General features: G+C 34.2%; 2 protein-coding genes across 4 annotated transcripts in view; one reads left to right on the top strand and one right to left on the bottom strand.

The window, feature by feature from the left end:
- Positions 1–27234, top strand: part of LOC139502412 (sodium-driven chloride bicarbonate exchanger-like) — a 69895-nt gene that overhangs the window by 37527 nt on the left and 5134 nt on the right. For all 3 annotated transcript variants that reach the window (XM_071291860.1, XM_071291859.1, XM_071291861.1), the window contains exons 10-18: positions 1972–2105; positions 3470–4019; positions 4823–4936; positions 5996–6160; positions 7326–7504; positions 9051–9123; positions 11434–11502; positions 14894–15070; positions 26531–26647. In XM_071291860.1, the coding sequence (XP_071147961.1) occupies positions 1972–2105; positions 3470–4019; positions 4823–4936; positions 5996–6160; positions 7326–7504; positions 9051–9123; positions 11434–11502; positions 14894–15070; positions 26531–26647 (1578 nt within the window). The remainder of the gene's footprint in view (positions 1–1971; positions 2106–3469; positions 4020–4822; positions 4937–5995; positions 6161–7325; positions 7505–9050; positions 9124–11433; positions 11503–14893; positions 15071–26530; positions 26648–27234) is intronic.
- On the bottom strand, positions 23130–25598 carry LOC139503636 (uncharacterized). Its single transcript, XM_071293457.1, has 2 exons — positions 25366–25598; positions 23130–24050 (listed from the first exon to the last, which is right to left on the bottom strand). Exon 2 carries the CDS (start codon positions 24039–24041, stop codon positions 23130–23132), a length of 912 nt encoding a protein of 303 aa, XP_071149558.1. The 5' UTR covers positions 24042–24050; positions 25366–25598.

Genomic DNA, 27234 nt, shown 5'->3' with positions numbered 1-27234 from the left:
CTAATACTGATACATGTATAAGATTTAAAAACTTCTTACATTGACAAAATTTGACACGAAAGGTGCCACATGTGGAGCAGGATCTACTTACCCTTCCGAAACACCTGATATCACCCTTAGTTTTTAGTTGGGTTTGTGTTGCTTAGTCTTTATTTTTCTATATTGTGTCTTGTGTACTGTTATTTGTCTGTTTGTCTTTTTATTTTTTAGCAATGGCGTTGTCAGTTTATTTTCTATCTATAAGTTTGACTGTCCCTCTGGTATCGTTCGCACCTCTTTTGGATATGTTAGGGTTTGCATCGGGGACCTTGATTTCAATTATCTTAGAGGAGTTTCAAGATAATATTTTCTTTTCTTTGATTTTGGTCCCAACATTCTCCATTATGTATTCTCCATCGAAACCATCATATTTACAATGCGTCTAAGTCAAACGACTTATTGGCAGCTATTGGATCAAAATACAGCTTACTGTGTCCAATATTTGCTCACAGGAGTCGGAAAACGCTACGTCCTGATTTATGTGTTAAAGACCGTTCGGGATTATCTGATTTTGCCGCATTGATACACACCTTCGTAAATGCGAATGCTGAAATTTCATTGGCTCATCAAGTTATTAGCGGAATAGAAATTCAAACTTCTTGTAAACAAAGCGTGGACAATGGATCTGTTTTTTTTATCAGTATTGAGAGTCTCGATAAGATAAAAACTGAAGCGATCTGTTTGTTTAATTTCACTTTTATAAGTATTGTGTTCAAAGCAAATTTCAAAATTTCAAAAAGGACATATATACCTTTTATTAATTAGTAGATAGCCTGCGTTTCACCTAGATTTTATATCTATAATCAAGTTGGCATTTACAAATTCAGTAAATATAAAAGCGGGGTGAAAGATACCAGAGGTTTATTCAAACTCATAGATAAAAATAAACTGACAACGCAATGGCTAAAAAAAAAAGACAAACAATGGTACACAAAGCATAACATAGAAAAATAAAGACTTAGCACCACGAACCCTGCCAAAAACTTTGGGTGATCTCAGGTGCTCTGGAAGGAGGAGAATATCCCATCATGTTGCTCAAGTTATTAGAAACCCAATAAATAGTCTAATTCGAAAAGGGAACGGGATTGTAGTTACGACATTAGGAACATATCCGATATCATCTATATAACATCTGACTAATACTTTAAAATCGGTAATCAAGAAATATGCAATGCAAGGGATCTAAAACAAAAGGTATTTACAGTTATCATCCTAATGCTAGCAAGTTAAAGGGATGTATAAAAAAAGAAGATGTGGTATGATTGCCAATGAGACCACTCTCCACATGAGACCAAAATGACACAGAAATTAACAACTATTATAGGATCGTACGGCATAGTCATCTATAAAAGGTCCCGAAATGACAATGTAAAACAATTCAAACAAGAAAACTAACGGCCTTATTTATACATGTAATTGGTCTATTTAATTAAGTTCATCACTTGATTGTCGTTAAAAACTAAGATTTAATTTCCTTTTTTACAGTAGTATTTCTTAACTTTCACAAGGAAGCTATAAAACCAAGAGTTCCAAATGGTATAGTTAAAATCATCCCTTCGTAAATTTTACGGATTTTATCACGATTTTATTGACCGTTATGGAATAACCATTTCACAGATGATATCAAATACATGTATGTCCCTTATGTCGGAACAACAATCCCCTTCTCTTTTCACGAACGGGACCTACCAAATTAGACTATTTGCCGGTGTTGTACTAACATGAGCAACACGACGCAGGCCACATGTGGAGCAGGATCTGCTTACCCTTCTGGAGCACCTGCGATCACCTTAGGTGGGGTTCGTGTTGCTCAGTCTTTAGTTTTCTATGTTGTGTCTTGACGTTTTTTTTTTTACATGAAACGATTGAATGTTTTCTGGCAGCTTTCCCCTTTTCAGCAGGAATGCTTAATCTTCTTAACGTTTTTTACAGGGAACAATTGAGTGTATTCTGGCAGCATCGATAACAGGAGTTATATTCGCACTATTTGCTGGACAACCATTAAATATTCTAGGTAGCACGGGGCCCATGCTTGTATTGGAGATGATACTGTTTAAATTTTGCAAGTAAGATTCTTTCATTATACAGTGAAACCTGTTTTAACCAAAACTCTTTGAGACTTAAAATTTGTTCGGTTTTGACCGATGTTCGGTTTTATAAGGTTCACAACGCATACAATTTGATATGACGGTGCTTTAGAAAATGTTTGGTTTATACAGGTTTTCGGTTTAAACAGGATTCGTTTTAGATAGGTTTCACTGTAATACTTTGTTGTAAATTCAGAAATTATTGCGTGGATTTATTATTGCGACTTTGTCATTTTGGACTAAAATGCAATTTCCTTTTTTACGATATTGTGAAAAATTTCAAATGGAAGTTAAAATATTGCGATTATACCATTATGACACGGCCTCATTAATCGCAATAATGAAAACATCGCAATAATTTATGAATTTACAGCAAAGGTTTACTTGCCGTTAATGTGTATATTTTATGAGCGATTTAGGTCCAAATACTTTTGAAGATTAACGGTCAAAAATATATGAAAAAGACAAAAATACGCCAAACAAAATTTCCAAAACTATCGAAATTTTTTTTGTCATATAGCTCCTAATTGTCAAACAGCAATGGTATCGACAAAGACAGACTTTAAGATTGTTTGCTTCTTTATTTTTACTTTTTAGTCAGGTACTCGGAATCTACTAGTTTTATCTATGTAGTACCAATAGAAAAGTTGCCCAAGTTTTTTTCATCATAATTTCGTTACATAAAATTTAAAATAAAATTGAGAATAGAAATAGGGAATGTGTCAAAGAGACAACAACCCGACCATAGAAAAAAACAACAGCAGAAGGTCACCAACAGGTCTTCAATGTAGCGAGAAATTCCTGCACCCGGAGGCGTCCTTCAGCTGGCCCCTAAACAAATATATACTATTTCAGTGATAATGAACGCCATACTAATTTCCAAATTGTACACAAGAAACTAAAATTAAAATAATACAAGACTAACAAAGGCCAGAGGCTCCTGATTTGGGACAGGCGCAAAAATGCGGCGGGTTTAAACATGTTTATGAGATCTATCTTGAAATTCAGAGAGAATCATTTCCAATCAAATTTTCAATTGTATCACTAGCCAGTCAACACGGAGGTGGTGAGTTCGAATTCTGCACGAGGCTGGTGCACTCGGACTTCAAACTCAATTGACTAGGACTATCAATTTTCCTACCGAAGGTCGGATGTTCTCTTCGGGAAATATGGATTTTGCCACCCATGATAAACTGACCGACATGAAATAGCGTAATAGTGTTGAAAGTGGCGTTAAACACCAACCAACCAACCAATCAATCAATCAATCAATTAATGAAATCATGCATTCTAAGTCCATTACATATATTATTTTTTTTTTTATTATTTTTATTTTTTTTCAGAGATCAAGATTGGGATTTTATGCCCATACGTGTATGGGTAGGCTTGTGGACTGCACTTTTAATCCTTATCATTGTTGCGTTTGATCTAAGCTCGTTGGTTCGATACATAACAAGATTTACCGAAGAATGTTTTGCTTGTCTCATTGCACTCATATTTATATACCAAGCCTTTAAACAATTATATAAAATCGGAATAAAATATCCAGTTCAACGATGGACAACTGACAGTGGATGTTTTTGTGTTATTAACAATTTTACCATTCCGCCAAAACCGGAAGAAGGTTTATTGGTTCGTCATGTCAGATCAGCTTCTCTCAGTCTTTCATCAAATGAAGACATAGTAACTCGCTCACCAAATAACGATATGCCTTTACATCAGTTTATTGCACCTTCAAATTGTACACTATATGGCGGAATTTTAACCGGAACCGATTGTGATAGTTCTCAGTCCCCGGATGTATTGTTTATGTCCATTGTATTATTCTTTGGAACGTTTATAATTGCAAGACTATTGGTGTCTTTCAAAAAAACACGTTATTTTTCTACAATGGTATGTATAATAAGAAATATCATAAAAATAAGTAAATATGGTACGATAGCCATGAGATACCATATCTACCAAAGTTCAAATAAAGTGGATGAAAGTGGATGAAAGTGGATGAAAATAATCTTAATAGAGTTCCTGTTCAGTTTCAAAATAATTAGCTCTTCAAAAGAATAGTTGATATTGACACGGGATTAAGAAAGATATCAAAAGAGCCAAACAAAAATATAGGTCAATGTGATTGTTTTCGAGATATTAGCCATTGAAATTTTGGCGGGAAAATATTCTCTTTTGACTTTTCGTAGCTTTATCATTGACAAGTTTAAGTTCTAAAAATTTACATTTACAGATGACTTTTCCTTATACATGTAAAAGAGATTTATTAAAAAAAAGGTGTGCAATTTTTTCTGAGACATGCAAATGGATAAATTCAGAGGATTCCAAAAATGTGACAAACACGCACCAAACTATGGTCTTCTACTTTAGAAATGTAGTAAATAAGGAACTATAAAGCCCAAAGCCCAAAAAGGCTGTCTGACGTCAGACCATTCTTGTAATAAAAAGAAAGTAAAAAGTTTCCGAAAAAGAATCCGATGATTATTGCCTTTTTTGTTTTGTTATTTTTTCCCATTTTCATGAAAACTTCTTTCTCTTTCTTCTGTCCCATCTTTTAAATCCTTATAGCCAAAATCTCCAATTTGTGAACCCCTATATCCCATTTATCCAACAAAGTACACTCCCCGTCAATGAACTATTATTATTGTCATTTTTGGTCAATATATATATGATATGAATATTCATTTGTTTAGATACGACAAATAGTGAGTGACTTTAGTGTTCTGATTGCCATAGTAGTGATGGTGGGATTCGACGCATGGTTTGGTGTAGCAACACCTAAATTGAATGTCCCATCAGTATTCAAGGTGAGTGCTCACTTGTATGACATAACTATACTCATTCGTCTCAACTCGACCAATTCCGTACCCTCATCTAACATTCGTCTCAACTCGGCCAGTTCCGTACACCTAGTGATCAATTTATTTGTCAATTGTCAATGGCAGTCATCATACTTTAAGAACATCAGTTATTATATTATGTACTACCAATATTATTTCAACTGATCGGGCGGGGTTTATGTTTTAATTTGCATAAGGACAGTCTATTTAAAGATGTTTGTGATAAGGATGATTTCCGTTATAATTATTACTGATTTCTAATTACCTATTAGTGTCATCAAATGAATTTACTAAACAATGATTGCACAGTTTATCGATGAGTTTATCCTAAAACACCTATGCTAAGATGGACTGGGTTATTATCAGCGAACCGGCTAGACTCCGCCCAGTCAAGTGAAATAACTTGAGTAATAGATGAGGATTATATCAGCAAGAAATCATTGAAATTACAAACAATCATAATGACAGCGGTTCTTATACGAACGAAATTTTAGAACATTTTCACATTTCGCGGGTAAATAATGGCGTTGTGATTGGTTATACTACCGTCACGTGTTTACTATGGATTCGTAGGGTTTAGTCAAAGACAAGGTTCACGAAGGGTTAGAAATATCCGCGTCTCAAACAAAACAAAAAAATGGACATAAAATTGAATAATAGGACTTGACTCATAAAAAACACTTATAAAAAAGTAATTAAGGTTGGTTATTGGTATTTTTGTGGTCAAAAAGAGAATATCTCTAATTTCTGAAATTATTCTGAATTATTATTTTTAAATTGGAACGATTTTTTGGTGTAAAATGGTTCACTTCAAATGAGACAAACCACTAAAATGTCTTTAACGATTGTTAAGATTCGATTTAGGACATAAAGAAATAAATAATACAGAAATTATGTGTCTGTTATCATTTGTAAGCTGGTTTTCGGCTGACTACTACACTTTGTTCATAGACAGCCGGTGAGATCCAATCTATTGTAGAATCTGATTAGTCGTCCAATCAAATAACGTGTATTATACATTTTCAGCCTACAAAGCCCGGAAGAGGATGGTTGATCAACCCTATCAGTGATAAAAACCCTTGGTGGTTAATCTTAGTAGCAGTCGTTCCCGCCCTTCTGACAACAATCTTGATCTTTATGGATCAACAGATTACATCTGTGATTGTCAATAGAAAAGAAAATAAGCTCAAGGTAATATTAATACATTGTAAAGAGTCAAACATAACTTGATCTTTAACTCGGAATGCACATACAATCGATGAGTAAGCCGATGGTGAGAGTTTTTAACGACCTTGAATGGGAACGACCTTGGCAGGGAACGACCTTGACTGGCTTAACAGCCCTCTAACATTTGGTGTGTTCCACCAGCTTAGAAAATGCATAGTAGATAACAATCGGTCTTAATCTTTCACGAAATTTACAAATTTCGAGGTTTCGCGTAATTCATCAGTTCGAATTTTCATTTTAATATAGAACTTTGTGTGTTTTGTCATATTTTAAGACTGACTTTTACAAAATACAAAATATTTTTGTAAGAGTCATTTTTTCAAATTTTGCCAGATAAGGGGAGATAACTCAGATTAATTTACCGCTTTTGTTATGAAGCAATTAAAACGATTTCGATGATTATGTTTTTTTTTTCTTTTCTTATGTTTAAGTATACTATTACAGCTATTTTCTCATATTCTATCCTAAAATTCTAATGTGTAGTTTTATTTTTATCACACAAAAATTGAGTTTTACTATTCATGATCTGTACAATACATGTATTTTTCCAAGTATCAAACAAAATCGTAAAACTAGTTTATTTCCGTTTCTCCCTCACCTATCGTAGATCTAGAATGAAATTCAAAACAGTGTGGCTGTGGCCATTGATTGACACATTAAATTCATCCATTGACTGGGACAATTTAGGTGAACGTTTGTCTGTAACGACCACCGTTCACGACGTACCTACGATAGACATTTAAACTGTGGGGTCACCAAAGGTTTCTTAACGCCTTTAATTATAAAATAATTCGAAAAATTAATCAGGAATAACCTTTATGTTTTGATTTAATAATTGATATAAATCAAAACATCGTGTTATTTCTGATTAATTTTTCGAATTACTTTATTAAGGTGTTGAGAACCTTTGGTGACCCCATAGTTTAAGTGTCTTTAAAAAGTACATAGTGAGCAGTGGTCGTTACATACAAACGTTCACCTAAATCGTCCCAGTCAATGGATGAATTTAATGTGTCAATCAATGGCCACAGCCACACTGTTTTGAATTTCATTTGTTTTCCCAACTAAGACTTACTATTCAACAAAAATAGATATTGCATATACATTGTATGTCTATAAAATCTTACAGAAAGGCGGTGGGTACCATTTGGACATGCTTGTAGTAGCAGTACTTATTGTAATATTGTCATTTCTTGGGTTACCATGGTACGTAGCAGCAACCGTCTCGGCAATGGCCCACGTGATGAGTTTAAGGAAGGAGTCCGAATGCACAGCCCCTGGGGAAAAACCAACCTTCCTAGGAGTCAGGTAAAATCTAGAGAGAACTTAATTTGAAATTAACATAAAATGTACCCCTCTAATGATGTGGGCCCGTATGCATAAAACCTCTGAAGTTAAGAAATCCGATCGTAGTACTTATTTAGCGTTGCACATGTGGAAAAATCTGTCCGTTCGGAACGAATCTTAACTTAAGTAGTTTCATGCATACGGACCCTGACCACGTAAAACCAACGTGGGTGGAAAACGCAGTTTAATTGTGTAAAACTTTTCAAGGTGGTATCAAATAACTTGATTAAACTTAATTTGGCTCTTTTAATTCCATGAAATTTTGACAAAATATTCACTTTGATCCTTTGACAAAAATATATAAATTTAAAAAATTGAACAACACATTTTATCTGAAAAAAAAATCATCGGATATATATACAAATGTAGCAGTCAACACTAATTTTGATTATAGAGAAGCTTAATATTTTCTTAACAATAGAATGACATTTTAAACGTTCAACCGATTTTTGCAGAGTTATCTTACTACATTGTTATGTACCACCTTGCATTAAGTTGCTGGGGATTAATTAATTTTAGTTGGTACCAAATAAACTCATCATAGATACCAGGACTAAATTTTGTATATACGCCAAACGCGCGTTTCGTCTACAAAAGACTCATCAGTGACGCTCGAATCCATAAAAGTTAAAAAAGCCAAATATAGTACAAGGGTTGAAGAGCATTGAGATCCAAAATCCCAAGTTTCGTTAATTGAAGAAAAAAAACGGTTTCGTTTATATGTGGTTTTATGGTTTTACGAAGGTCTGCACACAAGCTTATAGATAATTTGTACTAAGTTGAAAATTTAAATTCGTGATTCGCCTATACACAGAAAATAAGATAGTAAATATCGCACCCGCAAAGTGGAAAGGGATTAATATAAGTTGTAATAACTTGTTTCCCAATTCGCCGTTTCAGAATCTAATGCATCCTGGGTAATATTTTCAAAAGTGTACACCAAAACGTCCTGATTGGTTAAAAATGTCATAAACAATAGAAATGTAACCAATGACGTGACGTTATTATCATTTTGGGGTACAAACAATGAAATTACTCATGATTCTTTACATTCTGAAACGGCCAACATGTTTAAACGAAATATCGTTTTCGCTCCGCTCACGACAACTATCGTGTTTTCCTGTTTAAACTTATTGAGTCGAATCTGATGAGACACTATACAGCTATAGCGTAAAAATATGTCATATGATCAAGGGACACAACTGAAAGGCAAATGCGAACTCTACAAATATTTTATCATAAGGCCAAATAAAAACATATGTGTGGTTCCAGTAACCCTACCTTCCCTACTTTTTAGCCTCAAAAATAGCCTACCCTAAAGATTTTATTGTCTTTTTTCATTAAGCACTGTTAAAGTCAGAATGTTGCTCCATAGACTCAATGTAAAAAAAAAACATAAAATAAAAAAAAAATCCCTACCTACCTACCCTAACTTTTTGTCAGATGTAACTGGAACCACACATACTTTTTTATTTGGCCTAATCACTATTTTTTAAATGTTTTGTAGAGAGCAGCGGGTAACAGCCCTTCTAGTTGGTGTGTTTAGTGGATTTGCAGTGTTGATTACATCAATATTAAAGGTAACATTCGAAAATATTAACTGCGTAACGTTGAGGTTATGATTTCTTATCATTATTCGTTACAGTCGATGCAAGTGTTACATTGGTGGACAAACGAGGGGGTACCAGGTGACGAAACCTCCTCCTTTTGTTTCTTTTTAATTTATGTGAACGTTTCCTGGTGTTCTCCATTTGACACTTGCTTGATCCACGCTTGTTTTACAAATAGTACAACAAAATCAACGAACACTGTGTGTGCTAATAAGACTAATAGTCCTGATGTCAGTAGTATGAACAACTAATTGCAGTTTTGAATAACCAGGTGAAATGAGATAATATCAAACCCGTATTCCAAATCACTATCAGATGTTGATATTTTTAGCTCACCTGGCCCGAAGGGCCAAGTGAGCTTTTCCCATCACTTTGCGTCCGGTGTCCGTCGTCGTCGTCGTCCGTCGTCCGTCGTCGTCCGTCGTCCGTCGTCCGTCGTCGTCCGTCGTCCGTCGTCGTTAACTTTTACAAAAATCTTCTCCTCTGAAACTACTGGGCCAAATTAAACCAAACTTCGCCACAATCATCATTGGGGTATCTAGTTTAAAAAATGTGTGGCGTGACCCCGCCAACCAACCAAGATGGCCGCCATGGCTAAAAATAGAACATAGGGGTAAAATGCAGTTTTTGGCTTATAACTCAAAAACCAAAGCATTTAGAGCAAATCTGACGGGAGTAAAATTGTTTATCAGGTCAAGATCTATCTGCCCTGAAATTTTCAGATGAATCAGACAACCCGTTAATTGGTTGCTGCCCCTGAATATGTAATTTTAAGGAAATTTTGCTGTTTTTGGTTATTATCTTGAATATTGTTATAGATAAAGATAAACTGTAAAAAGCAATAATGTTCAGCAAAGTAAGATTTACAAATAAGTCAACATGACCGAAATGGTCAATTGACCCCTTTAGGAGTTATTGCCCTTTATAGTCAATTTTTAACCATTTTTCGTAAATCTTAGTAATCTATTACAAAAATCTTCTCCTCTGAAACTACATGGCCAAATTAATCCAAACTTGGCCACAATCATCTTTGGGGCATCTAGTTTAAAAAATGTGTGGCGTGACCTGGCCAACCAACCAAGATGGCCGCCATGGCTAAAAATAGAACATAGGGGTGAAATGTAGATTTTGGCTTATAACTCTGAAACCAAAGCATTTATAACAAGTCTGACAACATTGTTCATCAAGTGAAAATCTATCAGCCCTGAAACTTTCAAATGAATAGGACAACCAGTTATTGGGTTGCTGACCCGAAATAAGTAATTTGAAGGAAATTTTGCAGATTTTGGTTATTATCTTAAATATTATTATAGAAAGAGATAAACTGTAAACAGCAATAATGTTCAGCAAAGTAAGATCTACAAATAAGTCAACATGACCAAAATTATCAGTTGACCCGTTAAGGAGTTATTGCCCTTTATAGTCAATTTTGACCAATTTTTCGTAAATTTTTGTAATCTTTTACAAAAATCTTCTTCTCTGAAACTCCTGGGCCAAATTTAACCAAACTTGGCCACAATCATTATTGGGGTATTTAGTTCAAAAAGTGTGTGACGTGACCCGTCCAACCAACCAAGATGGCTGCCATGGCTAAAAATAGAACATAGAGGGGAAATGTAGATTTTGGCTTATATCTCTGACACCAAAGCATTTAGAGCAAATCTGACTGGGTAAAATTGTTTATCAGGTCAAGATCTATCTGCCCTGAAATTTTCAGACAAATCAGACAACCTGTTGTTGGGTTGCTGCCCCCTAATTAGTAATTTTAAGGAAATTTTGCAGGTTTTGGTTATTATCTTGAATATTATTATAGATAGAGATAAACTGTAAACAGCAATAATGTTCAGCAAAATAAGATCTACAAATAAGTGAACATGACCAAAATTTTCAATTGACCCCTTAAGGAGTTACTGCCCTTTATAGTCAATTGTTAACAACTTTTTCGTCATGTTTTTAGGAAATATTTTCCACTGTAATTACTGGGCCAAGTTCATTATAGAGAGAAATATTTGTAGCAACAAGAATGTTCAGTAAAGAAAGATCTACAAACACATCACCATCACAAAAACACCATTTTGTCTTGAATTTATCTGTGTCCATTGATAATATGCACAAAGACCAAGGTGAGCGACACAGGCTCTTGAGAGCCTCTAGTTTCGTAATCGTAAATTGCAAAGTTGTGTATAGACTTTTACCATATATGGTCAGTTTAATGATAATATTCTTTAATGATCATTCAAATATTACCCTTTAATAATAATTCAAATATAACCCTTTCAGGTTATTCCGATGCCAGTCCTCTACGGCGTATTTTTGTACATGGGAGTGGCTTCACTCACAGGAATGCAGGTAATTTGCGATAATAGGCGTATTTTTGTACATGGGAGTAGCTTCACACACAGGAATGCAGGTAATTTGCAAAAACAGGCGTATTTTTGTACATGTATGAAAGTGGTTTCGCTTACAGAAATTCATGTAATTTACAATAATAGGCGTATTTTTGTACATGGGAGTGGCTTCGCTCACAGTAATAATTTGCAATAATAGGCGTAGTTTTGAACATGGGAGTGGCTTCACTCACAGGAATGCAGGTAATTTGCAATTATAGGCGTATTTTTGTACTTGTGAGTGGCTTCAATCACAGGAATGCAGGTAATTTGCAATAATAGGCGTATTTTTGTACATGTTGTACATAGGATCGGCTTCATTCACAGAAATGCAGGTAATTTCCAATAATAGTCGTTTTTTGTACATGGGAGTGGCTTCACTCACAGGAATGCAGGTAATTTGCAATAATAGGCGTATTTTTGTACAAGGGTGTGGCTTCACTGTTAGGAACTATTCCTGACATATATCAATGACATGCCAGATAGTACATCTTCAGATGTAAGGTTGTCTGCGGACGACAGCCTTGTTACAGAAAAAATAGACATCATGATGATGATGCAATTCTGCAGAGAGACCTCACTGATTTGGAAGAGTTGGAACACAAGTGACAGATGTTTTTCCATCCAGAAAAGTGCACAGTCATGAGGATAGCCAAAAAGCGAAATCCCCTGCAAACAAGATACACCTTGCACGGACACCAACTAGAAGTTGTTGATAGCGAAAAGTACCTTGAAGTTACCATTAGTCAAGACCTACAGAGGAATAAACACATTAATAACACCACAGGAAAAGCAACCAGGACCTAGGTTTTCTCTGCAAAAACTTGGGCCGATGTAAACCATCTGTAAAAAAAAGCCTATTGTACACTCATCAAAGCATCGATTGAGCACGCTACAATGGGTGATCCCCATCAAACCCCCCTGATCAAAGACATCGATCGGGTACAGCGCAAAGCAGTACGATTTGTTTACAACCAATAAACAGACACTTCCCTAGGGTGTGTCACTGGACTATTTGACCAACTCCAGTGGGATCCCCTACAGTATAGACGAATTAAACAGCGACTCGTCTTATGCTACAAGATACACAACCAACTAGTGGAGATACAACCAGCTATCTACTCCACACCTGGGGACAACAGAACTACAGATGGCCACATACTTAGACAGATAAGAGCTACTAAGGAAGTATACAACAACTCCTTCTTCCTAGGGGTGGCCATAGAATCAGACAGATAAGAGCTACTAAGGAAGTATACAACAACTCCTTCTTCCTAGGGGTGGCCATAGAATCAGACAGATAAGAGCTACTAAGGAAGTATACAACAACTCCTTCTTCCTAGGGGTGACCACAGACTTAGACAGATAAGAGCTACTAAGGATGTATACAACAACTCCTTCTTCCTAGGGATGGCCACAGACTTAGACAGATAAGAGCTACTAAGGAAGTATACAACAACTCCTTTTGCCCACGCTCTATAAGAGACTGGAACCTATTGCCAGACACAGTAATAGCTGCACCAACACTCGAGGAGTTCAAGGCCAGATTAGCCAGTGTGCCCTGGACCCAGATGTAGTCTACCAACACTTGAAGAGTTCAGGGCCAGATTAGCCAGTGTGCCCTGGACCCAAATACAGTCTACCAACACTCGAGGAGTTCAAGGCCAGATTAGCCAGTGTGCCCTGGACCCAGATGTAGTCTACCAACACTCGAGGAGTTCAGGGCCAGATTAGCCAGTGTGCCCTGGACCCAGATGCAGTCTAACTAGACATCAACTTGCCAAATTGTTCAGTGTATAAAGTTTTAATTATTTTAATATTTACTTTTATTCAATCACTCAAATATGGGGTCAACTCCTTAACGGAAGAAAAAGAAGTGCAGGTAATTTGCAATAATAGGCGTATTTTTGTACATGGGAGTGGCTTCACTCACAGGAATGCAGATAATTTGCAATAATAGGCGTATTTTTGTACATGGGAGTGGCTTCACTCACAGGAATGCAGGTAATTTGCAATATTAGGCGTATTTTTGTACATGGGAGTGGCTTCACTCACAGGAATGCAGGTAATTTGCAATAATAATCGATTGACCTTGTTGAGTAATATTTTGTACCAACGTTACAAATAAAACCTGATGGTAATGAAGTAAAGAATTTAAGTACCATCGCTGTTTATAACTTTATTTTTTGTTACAGTGTTCTATTTTTTAACCTTTATTGTTAAATTCATTTTTATTCCCCACCTACGATCCACCTACGATGGTAGAGGAGCATTATGTATTTGTTCTGAGGGATCCGTTCATCCGTTCGTTCGTCTGTCCTGCTTCAGGTTAAAGTTTTTGGTCAAGGTAGTTTTTGAAGAATTCAATGTCTAATCAACTTGAAACTTAGTCCACGTGTTTCCTATGATATGATCGTTCTAAATTCATTGCCAAATAATAGTTTTGATCCCAATTTCACCCTCCACTTAACATAGAAAATGATAGTGCGAGTTGGACATCCGTGTACTATGGACAAATCCGTGTACTATGGATACATTCTTGTTTTATAATATACTTCTGACCTTCCGTAACTGTGTTGTGTTATGGTAATTTTATGTATTCTTGTCTTTTCTTTCCGCTTTTGGGCTTTGTCTATAGTGTGTATACAGTCATGCCGTTTTGTTTTCTATGTTTTTAAGTGATTTATATTATAAAACAATGTTGACTGCTGTATCCAAAATTTTAACATATTTCCCTATTATGTCTGTTTGTTTTGCTCGTTTATTGTTGTCAATATAATGAAATTCTATGCGACTATCAGACATGTGACTGAGTAGTGTAGCTAGTTATGAAACCAGGTTTAATCAAACATTTTTCTACTTCAGAAAATGCCTGTACCGATTCAGGAATACATTCGTTTTATGTGTATGAACGTTAAATTTTGACATTTTAAAAGGGACTTTCTGTTTTGAATTTCCAATGGGAATTCTATTTTTTTTCATTTAATTTTTGATATGGACCAGTTCCGTTATTCGGGAACCATTGTACGTACTGTTACCGGTAGGGGTATTTTCATTGACAAAGAGCTAGGCTAAGCGAACAAGCAATGTTATCCGATAATAGTGTGTGTATATGTTTTTTAAGATGATTAAATCTTGTAAATAAACTCATCGGGATAAAAAAAAATGTGTACGCCGACGCGCGTTTCGTCAATAAAAGATTCATCATTGACCCTCGAATCAAACAATTGTGAAGAAGTCAAACAAAAGTACGAATAGCATTTAATCTTTTAATAAACTACACTAGTTTGAGATCAATGGTCATTACAAATTTGTTTTTCTTATTATTAAAGTATGTGTATTATTTTTTGTAGCTAAAAGATAGATTTTTTCTCTTGATAACGCCACAGAAATATCAACCAGACTATAAATATCTCCGTCATGTTCCGCTCCAGAAAGTTCATATGTTTACCGGTATACAGATTGGATGTTTAGCTATACTCTGGATTGTTAAGAGTGTCCATGTAATATCAATAGGATTTCCCATAATGGTAAGTATCGACCATTACTTACTGTTCAAATTTAAAGATAGTTGACCTTAAGTGTACAAGCATGCGAGTCTGCGGGTGAGTTCGGTTAGTGTGTTCTAAACAGATTCCGTCTTTTCAGATTCCAGACGTCAATCGAATGAATAGAAACCGGATATCTCACTGCTGATGATTTCGGCCTAAAGCAAGTCCGACCTGTAACAAACTCGACCATGACAAACTCCTATAACCATACCAACTCGTCCAGTAAATTGACGATATTTTGTGTTTTGTATTGTTTAATGAACTTTAATCATTTATTTTATTTTATTTTATTTGTTACAATATATATATATATATATATATATATATATATACGAATTTACGAGGTGATCAAAACCTAATTCGTCTTTTCAGAATCTGAAGAATCGTGGGTAATTTCATTGTTCGTACCCTAAAATAAAAATAACGTCATGTCATTGGTTGAATTTCCATTGATTATGAAATTTTTAACCAATCACGACGTTTTGGTGTACACTTTTGAAAATATTATCAAGGATACATTAGATTCTGAAACGGTGAATTCACTTTTTCGAGTGGCATGGCTTCGTCGAAACAGGTTTTTAACGACCTTGACTACCGACGAAGGTCTTGCACGGTCGGCATTTTTCGGTAGGCTCGTCTTTGCAAACTAAACATGATTTTAATGTCCCAATTTTGGGCATTATGTTTTCTGTCTATGCGTCTGTTCGTCTGTTCGTTCGTCCGTCTGTGCCGCTTCAGGTTAAAGTTTTCGGTCGAGGTAGTTTTTGATGAAGTTTAAGTCCAAGCAACTTGAAACTTAGTACCCATGTTCCCTATGATATGATCTTTTTAATTTTAATGCCAAAGTAGAGATTTTCCTCCATTTTCACGGTCCACTGAACATAGAAAATGAAACTGTGGATAGGGTATCCGTGTACTGGGAACACACTCTTGTTAAAATATCTGGCTTCAAAGTTGTTATCTATAATACTAAAATTACGAGGTCCAATTTGTCAGCCGTCATCGGGTAAAAACGACAAATCAAAGAATTCAACTCTATATAACTAATATAGGACAATGGTGTAGATTAAAAATTACACCATTCCAGACCCTTTTGTTTTCAGCATAATTAATATTGCCAATAATTAACAAGTTCCGGGTCGAATCCGATACCGATACAAATAGTATATTCAGCTACATTGTATTACCTTATCTGTACGTTCCGCATTTGACAGGCGCACCATCAAACGGTGTTTTTAGGATTTTGCTATATACACCGGTCATAATCAAAGGACTGACACTACTAAATTCAATCATTGTCAAATTGTTCCCTATTGTAGTTTTATTCAGCAATCAGCAAGACTTTCTAAGATAACTAATATAGGACAATGCTGTTGATTAAAAAATACTCCATTCCTGGATAGCCAGGACCTTTTGTTTTCCAAATAATTAATAAGTTCCAGGTCGACGGGTTCAAACAGAAAGATTTGAAAGCAGAGAAAACTGTGAATCTTATAATCGACATGACTTATCAAGATTCTTTATTTCTCAAACACCATAAAGATACAATGGTACAAAGAAGTTCATCAAAAGTCATATAACATAACACAAACACACATGACAAGATGAGATGAAAATATCAAATAAAATAAAATAAACAGTATAGTAGAGAAGAGTGGTGATTAACCAGGAAGACTCACTTGAAAAGTTATAACCCTGATAAATTTGCACAGCTTTTTCAACTTATTTTTTATTTTTAACTGAAATAGTTTTTCAAATTTTAGTATGTTACATCTGTGCAAGAAAAAAGTATCCAAATATTGTGCTCGAAAATTTGCCAAAGAACTACACTGCAAAGTGTAATGAAATTCATCACCAATCTCGTTACAATGACATAAGTTACAATATCTAAGGTTTCGCTCAATCTAATTCCATCTACCAGTTTCGATGGGTAACTTATGGTTACCCGTACGAAATCTACAATATGTTATTCTATCTTTATCACTTAAAATATTCACATATTCCTCAAATTCAAAATTTTGTTTATACAATTTGTAGGCCAAACCTTTTGACGAACAGTCAATATCAGCTCTCCATTTCTGTTGAAACTGATCAAATAACTTTTGTTTTAAACTAATACCCAACCACTTAGAATTAAAATTTCCTTGTGACAACCATATATTGCTGTATCCACATTTATCTGATATATCTTTAATGTATTTCAACCAATCTGACCTAAATTGGTTTTCAGAATTTTTCAAGAACATGTATTTGTATAGTATTTTAGCAATCCTGTTATCATCCCCATTTACCATTTTTGACCAAAAATTAACCATACGCAGCTGTATATATAAAGACATGGAATAAATACCAAGTTCACCATAAATCATAAAATTGGGTGTCGACTTCTTAAGGTTTAATAATAGTTTACAAAATTTTAAGTGCACTTTTTCTATAATATCAGTATTACTGAAACCCCAAATCTCACACCCATACAGGAGAATTGGCTTCACAATTTTATCAAAAAGATCATATTGTGATTTCACTGACAAGTTGTGCAACCTCCCTTTTTTCAATACTTCATACATTGCTTTATTTGCTTTTCTAACTAAAATCTTCTTAGCACTCATAAAGCTACCTGTCCTTGAAAAATTCAACCCAAAATATGTCAATTCATTGACTATCTCCAATGCATTTCCGTCATATATAAAGTTAATATTTTTGGGTAATCTACCACCAGAAAAAATTATAATCTTAGTTTTACTTGTGTTAACTTTTAATTTCCAGGTACTGCAATATTCAAAGAATATATCTAATTGCAACTGTAGATCGGATGCATTATCCGAAAATAACACTGTATCATCTGCGTACAATAACACAAACAGTTTTAAGTAGATAGCAAACTCATTCTCTATTTCATCAGTAATACAATTTAAACCACATACATTTTTTTCTTCAATAAACTGCTGAAGATCGTTCAAATACAATGAAAATAAAAAAGGAGACATATTTTCACCCTGTCTTACACCGATATTGCATGAAAAGTATTCTGACATTTCACCATTATACATAATACGAGATTTAATACCAGTGTACATATTAAAAATTACATTATACATTTTACCGTTAATATCATTCACTAGTAATTTATGCCAAAGACCCTTTCTCCAAACAGTATCAAAGGCTTTAGCAAAATCTACAAATGCACAGAATAGTTTATTTTTCTTATTTTTCATGATACTAATAAGCATGTAGATAACAAATAAATTATCTGTAGTAGAATAACCTTCTCTGAAACCAGCTTGATTCTGACATAGTAAACAAAAATCATCAGAAAATTTATTCAAACGTGAATTCAAAATAGAAATAAATAATTTCCCAAAGCAGCTTATAACTGTTATAGGTCTAAAATTGCTAGGATCATGTTTGTTACTTTTATTCTTAAATAAAGGTATTATATTTCCGGAAAGCCAATTATCAGGAATAGTTCCACTGTCAAATATAATATTAAAAAGTTTCACAAACACCTGTGACATAACACTAAAAGAGTGTTTTAAATATCCATTTACAATCATATCATCACCAGAGGATTTATTATTTTTTAACTTTCTCAAAGATTTTTCAATTTCCTCTTCTGTAATAGGTGAGTTTAATATAACATTTAAATCTTTTACATTGTTCTGATTTTCTAAAACAATCTCTTCATCTTCAGAATTTCCTAAATTTAAATTCTTAAAATAATCAAACAAAATATTAATAGGTACACATGGATTGTTCCCCTTTTACCACCGTTCAAAATTTTCCAGTATTCTTTCGGGTTTATCGATTTTAAGTTTTCTATCTTGTGTCTAATTTTCTTTCTATGTTTACGAATGCTCTTATCCATTACTCGCTTATAACTCTTTTCTAGTTTCTTTGTTTCATTCACTTTGTCGTCAGTATGGTTTCGCTTAAGTTTTCGTCTACTAGACCGAAACTTTTTTCTAGCTTCCTTACATGGTTTTGATTTTTTTATATTTTGTGTATGCTTACGTCTTTTAGTAAATGTGCCGAATGCAGACTTTGCCGCATTTGTAAGTAAATGACATACATCCTCAACAACTTTATTAATAATTGAGTTTTCACTTGTATTTTCAACCATTACCGTTAATTGAGCTAGTATCTCATTTACTTTAAGTCTATCAATGTTACTAATAAAGGTGTCTAATTGCTCATTTTCCCATCTCTTAATCTTCACCTCAGGCATTTCATCATCATGACTGACGTCGTTTTGTTTTTCATAACAAGTAATCTTTAACGACAGCGGATTATGAATATCCGAAAATAAAACGCTAGAATTTAATACTAAAAAATTTTGAACCAGCTTAAGAAAATTTGGGGAAGCAATATTGTAATCCACTACACTGGTGTTTTTACATGTAAATCTACCCAGACCTTTGTCTTCACACATTCTTCCATTTAGGATAAACATATTGTTATTCTTACAAAATTCAAGTAGCAAGTTACCAAAATTGTTTTTTTTTTGTGATCCATACTTTTCCTTAATCGATTTATATTTAACTCATCTAAAGTACCAACACCCTCATTTTCAATGTCTAACATTCCTGAAAATTCTTCAAAATTTACGACGTCAAAGTCTGACTCTTCTGCAGTTCGAGCATTAAAATCTCCAAAAAGACATATTTTTTTATATTGTCATTGTCATACTAAAATTCAAAAATTTGTCTCTTTTCATTACAACTTTTAATTTCTCTTTTCTCGCCTGTTTCGCTATTGGGTACAGCTTACGTCGTTTTTCTTCTATTTCTGGTGGAAACGGCTCATTTACACCGTAATATGTACCTCTTAGATGTCGTCCTGCTTTTTTCACCATATCAAGGTCCGAATAATACAGGAATCTTGCAATAATTGGTCTCGGTTTCCCTGGCTCACTTTTACCAAATCTAGGAATGTTTCCAAATTCTAACGGTTTTGTGATCTTCATTTCATTGTGAATAAACTGTCTAATCTTCATTTCACAGTTTTCATCCCTTTGCTCTTGAAGTCCCGTGAAAATGAGATTGTATTTCATAGACCTACATTGAATGTCCAGTAGTTTTCCTTTTAGTTTCTCGTTATAACTTTCTAATTTTCTAAGTTCGTCTTTAATACTCTGAGTATCATTATCATCTACGTTATTTCTCTTAAGTTGTTCGATCTCTTTTTCTAAAGAACAAGTTTTACTCTTCACTTCATCAAAAAGATTACCGGTTCCCTCTGAACTTGCCTCCAAATCTGTAACCCTACTTTTCACATTTACTATGTCGGTTTCGACAGTAATAACTCTCGCTGTCAACGAGTTTAACTTATCGTTCATTTGAGTCAGTGTACTTGTATTTTTACTCGTATTTTTCTCAATGGATACAAGCCTAGTGTCCATTCTATTTAACAGTGTTAAAACATTTTCTAGGACTGTAGCCACTCCAACTTCATCTCCATATAGCACATGTCTACTCTCTTGCAATATATCAGCTGTCGACTTTTTGTTTTTCTTATCTCCCATTTTTTACCCACTCATATAGACACTCAAGAGTTCTAGCACATTTCAGATATACGTCGATGCGGATCGGACTGGGATCACAGGTAACTAGAAAATACCCCAAAATTGGACTTAAATACATTTTAATCTTATCAAAATAGATGTAAATCGTGTTTATTATCAATGTTCTGAATCATAAATCCGACAAGCTTTCATTTGAACCGTTACAACTGAAATTTCCATTTGAAATAAAACTTTAAGCATGGGTGTACTGAAAATTCGACATTTTTTTTAAAATGACCCATATATTGGATTCATATATTAACTAATAAACATCATATTGTAAATGAAGTTTCTAAACTTTTATGCAAATAATTGAAAATTAATTGGGCGTCTAGCGTTAAACATTTGTTATGCAACCTGGGATTTAATGATGTATGGATTTCACAAGATTCTAATGAATTATCATTTGATTCTGTGAAACACGTATTAATGATAAATTTTTACAAAGCTGGAATACAGTTTTAGAAGAATTTAACAAACTTTGCATTTATAAACGATATAAACGAGTGTTTGGTATTGAAATCTAAATACTCAAAGAGAAAATAGAATTTGTATATGTCGCAATATGAATGTTTAAGAGAATGAACATATCTTTTTTGTATCATGTCCAGCGTATAGATCTGTGCGAACATAATTTTTACCTATGTTTTACTATTCTTGGCCAAATCGGTGTTAATTAGATAGTTTATTACCTGCATTGTAAATCTCTGATAGTAAAACTATGCAATTATTTCAATGCAGCTTGGAATACATAATGTATTAGATCACATACATATTGTCGGTATACTACTTTTCCCTACTGTCTTTTGTTTGTCATATATTGCATATATTTTCGTTTGCCATAGCATGTGTATGCTTCTTGCAAAAAAAGTATTCATTCATTCATTCCATTCTAATGTATCATATCAATGCATCCCACTTGACATTTTATTGGCGACTGAAAACAGCAAGTGATCTGCATTCTCAAACTAATTTAGGTCAATATCCGAGTGACCTGGCTTGACGAGTTCAACTGCAGAACGTGTATGTTTTACAGTGTTTATTGTTTGCGTTTATTTTTTTTAGAAAAGTTGGCACTTGTGACAGTTTTGTAAAACTATTAAAAATGAGTTTTGTGCGTTTTTTTTTTTACTTTTCTATACTATTCATCGATTCTGGACGGTACCAAGACTTCATTTTATTTTATGTAACTATATATTTATATTCAATTTTAAATATTTTGTTGGATAAAGCTAATATGATAATATGACATTGCGTAATCCAAATGTACAACATACACGAAATATACAACATGTTTTACTTCATTAATAATTGAGAGCAACTTTGTTTTTAGTATTTGATTCTATATGTTAACGGTACGTATTCATTTGTGCATACAATTTAACACGAGAAACAAAATAAATTATAGATATTTTGTATAGCAGCTTTTAGTTCACATTTATTATTAATAATATGTATGTTTAAAAGAACAGTAAACCCAGAGGTAACATTTATTTCTAGAAAAATTCTCTAGCGTTGTGTGCTAATGACAGCATGCTAATTTATTCTTTTATCTATATTCTGCTGAAGTTAAGTTAGCAAGCCAAGTTACAAATGGGAATTTCTACCACAACAGTTCTACTTTGTACAATTCAACGTCAGTATTTCTAAGGGATTTTAATAATGAATGTTTGTACTTAAAAATATAAATTCAAATCGATTAATATTGCAAGATTCTGGTAAAATAATTACGGAAGCCATTTAGTGTCAGGGTGTAGTTTTATTTTCGAATCGTTATAATGACTTAGTTTGCACGTTAAAATAACTTAGCCTACTCATTTAAACGGCTTAGTAACTCTTTATAACGACTGAGATGAAATATTCTGAGTTAAATTTTTTGAAGAAATAAGATAGGTCTGATTCTAACCGCTGAAAAAAAGTATGCACATTATCACCATTGCAGCATTCCTCTTTATGTCCCCGTCTCATATTTGTGAACTTTGAATTCATATTGAACATTGAATATTTTCCCTTATACTTGACCTTTGTTTGTATTTGACAATTTGTTATGGGAATGTTACCATATTGTGACTATCATACTTTGATAACACATTTTTACACAACATTTAATACCAGAATTAAATAGATCGGGATGATATTTTGTTGCATCGTAGCAGTCTTGTCATTATCATTTATACGAAGAAAAAAGAGAAAAATCAGGCTTTAATGGTCAAATATGTTGTAATACATTTTAACAATGATTTTTTATATCAACGAAAGCTAAAGATATTGTATCTTTACTTTTCAGTCCCTTTCTTCGCCATTTAAAATTCTGTCTGCAACTTAGATTTTTTAGGACACACTTGGAACGCGTTCAAAATACAGCTGGTTATGTCTGATTGAACTTCCGGTTGACTCAGTGCATTGTGATCGTTTAAAACCCCGCAAAGCGCGCCGCTCTGAAACTAGATGCGGCCGAGTTGTGACGAATGAAAAGTTTTATTCAGACCAATCGTCCTTCGCAGGATTATAAGTCAATTTCAAAATGTCAATACAACGACTAGGCACGTGACCCACTAATAATACAACCTTATATTTCTTGCAGACTTTGTGAAAATTGACAATCTTCAATTCATCGTGTTCTTTATTTATTTGTTTTCGTCTGGTTTCATCTGAAGACAAGTCAATGATTTCAAACTGTGTTGGAATCAGTTTGTTTACATTAATCTTAGCTATGTGAAAAGTTTTTGATGTCTTCGTTTTATTTGATTTCACAAGATTTGAAGCAAATTCCTTTACAATATCGACTGTCGTACAAGTAGATATGTACTTTGAAGGATTCGATTGGAGGCCGCTGGTCACGTGATCAACAACGGATGTTTCTGAAAGAAGCGATTTTGCTGTTATCGAATCTCCGTTTAGAATAAGACTGACTTCTTCGTCTCTTAACAGTCTAAACAGTAAATGAGAAGTGATTGTTTTACTTATCAGCTTTATACACTGTGGTGGTATAAAGCTGGCTATTGTGACTTCTTTTGACGTTTCAGCGATATCCTCAAATCTTCGGAATTTTGTATTTTCCGTATTTTTTATGCCTTCCTTTTGCAAATACGCGCGTCTCTTTTCTCTTGACGACAAATCAATAACTTCCACTTCCGAAGGTAAAGTACTCGTATCGATTTCTGCTATGTGTACGTTCACATCAGACGAGTCAGTTGTCATATTGTTTATAGCAAACGACATCACGGCCTCTAAACTATGACATGTAGAGATATACCTCGTTCCTGCCCACCAGCTGTTACCCTGTTTAGAGGCTATATGATCGATTATTGAAACTGTAGACTGTGGATTCCTGGCGACTATTCCACCAGATACGTACTCACCACCGCGGAGGAGTCTGTATAACAACATTTTTGTTACCTGAAAATTTAAGAAGTCAAAATTGATTGATTGATTTAATGATTGATTGGTTGTTGTTTGTTTTTAGCCAAGTGGCAAATATTTCATACATTTAAACGGTTAAACCCGCGCTGCATTTGTTTGCGCTAGTCTTAAGTCAGGAACCTGGTGTTCATGGGTTGTCGTTTGTTGATGTGGTTAATGAATGTTTCTTGTTTTTCGTTTTTTATATAGATTAGACCGTTGATTTTCCGGTTTTAATGCATATGGTTTTACGCTAGTCATTTTTGTGGGGCCATTTCTAGCTTGCTGTTCAGTGTGAGCCATTGCTCCGTGTCGAAGACCGTACTTTCACCTATAATGGTTTACTTTTACAAATTGTGACTTGGATGGAAGGTTGTCTCATTGGCACCCATAACACATCTTTTTATATCTATGTTCGGAAAAAGAATAAATTTAAATACACACAAGGGGATAAGTCCTAATTTATGTGTTAGGTGACATGTCTTCCAGTGGACTTTTGTCTTGTGATTGATTAATTTTCTATGTTTTAACGCCACCGTTTCAAGCGCCACTTCGAGGCTATTTCGTGGCGGTCATTTTTTATTGGTGGAGGAAGTCGGACTGCCTGGGGAAAACCACCGACCTTCGATAGGAAAACTTACAATCCTAGTCAATTAAGATTGGAGTCGAGTGCACTCGCTTGAGCAGAGTTCGAACTCATAACCTGAGTGTTGACCATAGTTAGTGATAACAGCAGTAGAACTACTTAGATCCCTTAATTGTGTATATTGGTCACCGATTGTGAACTAGCATATTTAAAGTCAAGCTACTAAAGTATATCATAAGGATTGTGTGGCGTTCTAAACTAGATTTTATGAAGCGTAAATGTTTATTATACTAATCTAGAACAGCTGGAATGTAAACTAGTTATTCCATTCGGACTAAATGGTAAACGTAACAGTTTGAGATCACCCTCTTACCTCCGGCCTTCGAGATTATCTTACAATGACACACTGCGTCTTCATGTGATAACTATTACAGACTTAAAGGGTTAATATTCATATGACATAAAAATGTTCTCGTCCTAAATATATATTATGTCGCTGGCCGAGACCTTAAACAGACATCTATCAAAAGCAAATCTGTTCGAAGTCGAGACATTGTCTGTATTAAGATAATCGAACCATTCTAGTAACCAAATGACTATGCAAATACAATGTAAACATTGATTCTGATTTGTGTAAATAAATGTCAATAACAATCATCTTATTATACAACTACATATCTGAATGGTAAAAAAGCAAGAAAATATATCTACATGTTACTGACTTACTTTATTAGACGTTCAAAACCAATCTATATAGCTACGAGGACACAACACGTATGTACAATTATTATAATTGTAAATAACCGAACGTCAAATAAATCCAAACAATTGTAACTTAACTAATCTGTGACGGTGATCTATGGAATTAAATGTTAGAGGTCATGGCTAATTATTATACCATTTATGAATAAAATCGATCAAGGTTGTGAAATCAATCAATACTCAGCCAGGTATTTACATCAAGGTGGTTATTTTGAATGGGTAGTATAATGAACAACGTTATATATACAAATCACCTTCATGCAAGCGCAAACTGCTTAGACCCCAATGAAACCCACTACAAACATAAGCATGTTTAACCCCGCCGCATTTTTGCGCCTGTCCCAAGTCAGGAGCCTTTGGTCTTTGTTAGTCTTGTATTATTTTAATTTTAGTTTCTTGTGTACAATTTGGAAATTAGTATGGCGTTCATTATCACTGAACTAGTATATATTTGTTTAGGGGCCAGTTGAAGGACGCCTCCGGGTGCGGGAATTTCTCGCTACATTGAAGACCTGTTGGTGACCTTCTGCTGTTGTTTTTTTCTATGGTCGGGTGTTGTCTCTTTGGCACATTCCCCATTTCCATTCTCAATTTTATAAGCGCCAAAGAGCTTTTAGAACCAATATAACAACAAGTAAAACAAAACATACATATCAAGTCATAGGTGCACAAAATTAAACATATAAAGCAAGAGTTTTGAGTACGATTATCGTACTATCACTTAAACCATACAATCAAAATATGGAATTTCAGTTTCAAGCACATATTAATTGGTAGTCGGAAAACTCAGATTAGAATATTTTGACTGCGATACTTGGACTCTCGTTTCATTAAACTCCAAACTCTGAGCACATAACATGCTTCAGACTCCAAATAGTGTGCTTTAATTGATTAATTTCTGAGTCTTAGTTCGATAATCGTGCTCAAAATTTTAATGATCGCCAGGCCCGTTCTTAAATGACATATTAGTCACAATAAATACATAATGGCATATTGTACTTGTAGTACGTGTAGTTCTGTCATAGATTTGGAAAATTTTCAAAACATACTATTTGTTCTCTGTGAAGATATTATTATATCTTAAAAACACTGTAAGATTAATTAAAATGTTTTCTTTTTCACTCTAAAGGTACTTGGAACATGTTTCATTCGGAAAGGTCTGGAACTGATTTTTACTGATCATGACTTGAAGTGGTTGGACGATTTGCTTCCTGGTAAACAATTGTTCCGAAAACACAGCGAAAAGGTAACATATTATAATGGCATTACATATATTTTTGTTTACTTGCTTATTAGAATGGAGAATGGAAAAGGAGGATGTGGCAAAGAAACAATAATTCTATCGAACAGCCAAACGCCACGAATAGGTCTTCAACGCAACGGAGAAAAAACCGAACTCAGAGGCGGGTTTCAGTTAGACCCTTAAAACTAATGTACATGTATACTAGTTCAGCGAATGTACGCAACACTAAACTCCGACATATAATACAAACGGAAAAAAATAAGCAAAAAAATGAAAGTTTACTTCGGCACTTTTTTAACAATAAGGATTTTAAAACTGAAAACATGAAGAAACAAAACAAAAGGTCGTAGCTAAAACTGTGTACTCTTTTCCTCAATTTTGCAATACCGACTTCGTACAAGAAGATATTAGTACCCATTAGAGTCCTCAGCCTGACCACGCAAATAACCAAAAGATACATACCACTGTCTGTCTTCAAAAATAGTCACATATTTGTAAAAAAAAAGTAAAGCTCTCACTTAATCGACTTGAATTTTAAAAGTTTTGAATCAATTTAAGAGAAAATACCTTAGATCTTCAATCAATCCAAC

Source organism: Mytilus edulis, chromosome 14, assembly GCF_963676685.1.
Source record: "Mytilus edulis chromosome 14, xbMytEdul2.2, whole genome shotgun sequence".
In the NCBI taxonomy this organism is placed as follows: domain Eukaryota; kingdom Metazoa; phylum Mollusca; class Bivalvia; order Mytilida; family Mytilidae; genus Mytilus; species Mytilus edulis.
This window is presented reverse-complemented; position numbering and strand designations above follow the sequence as displayed.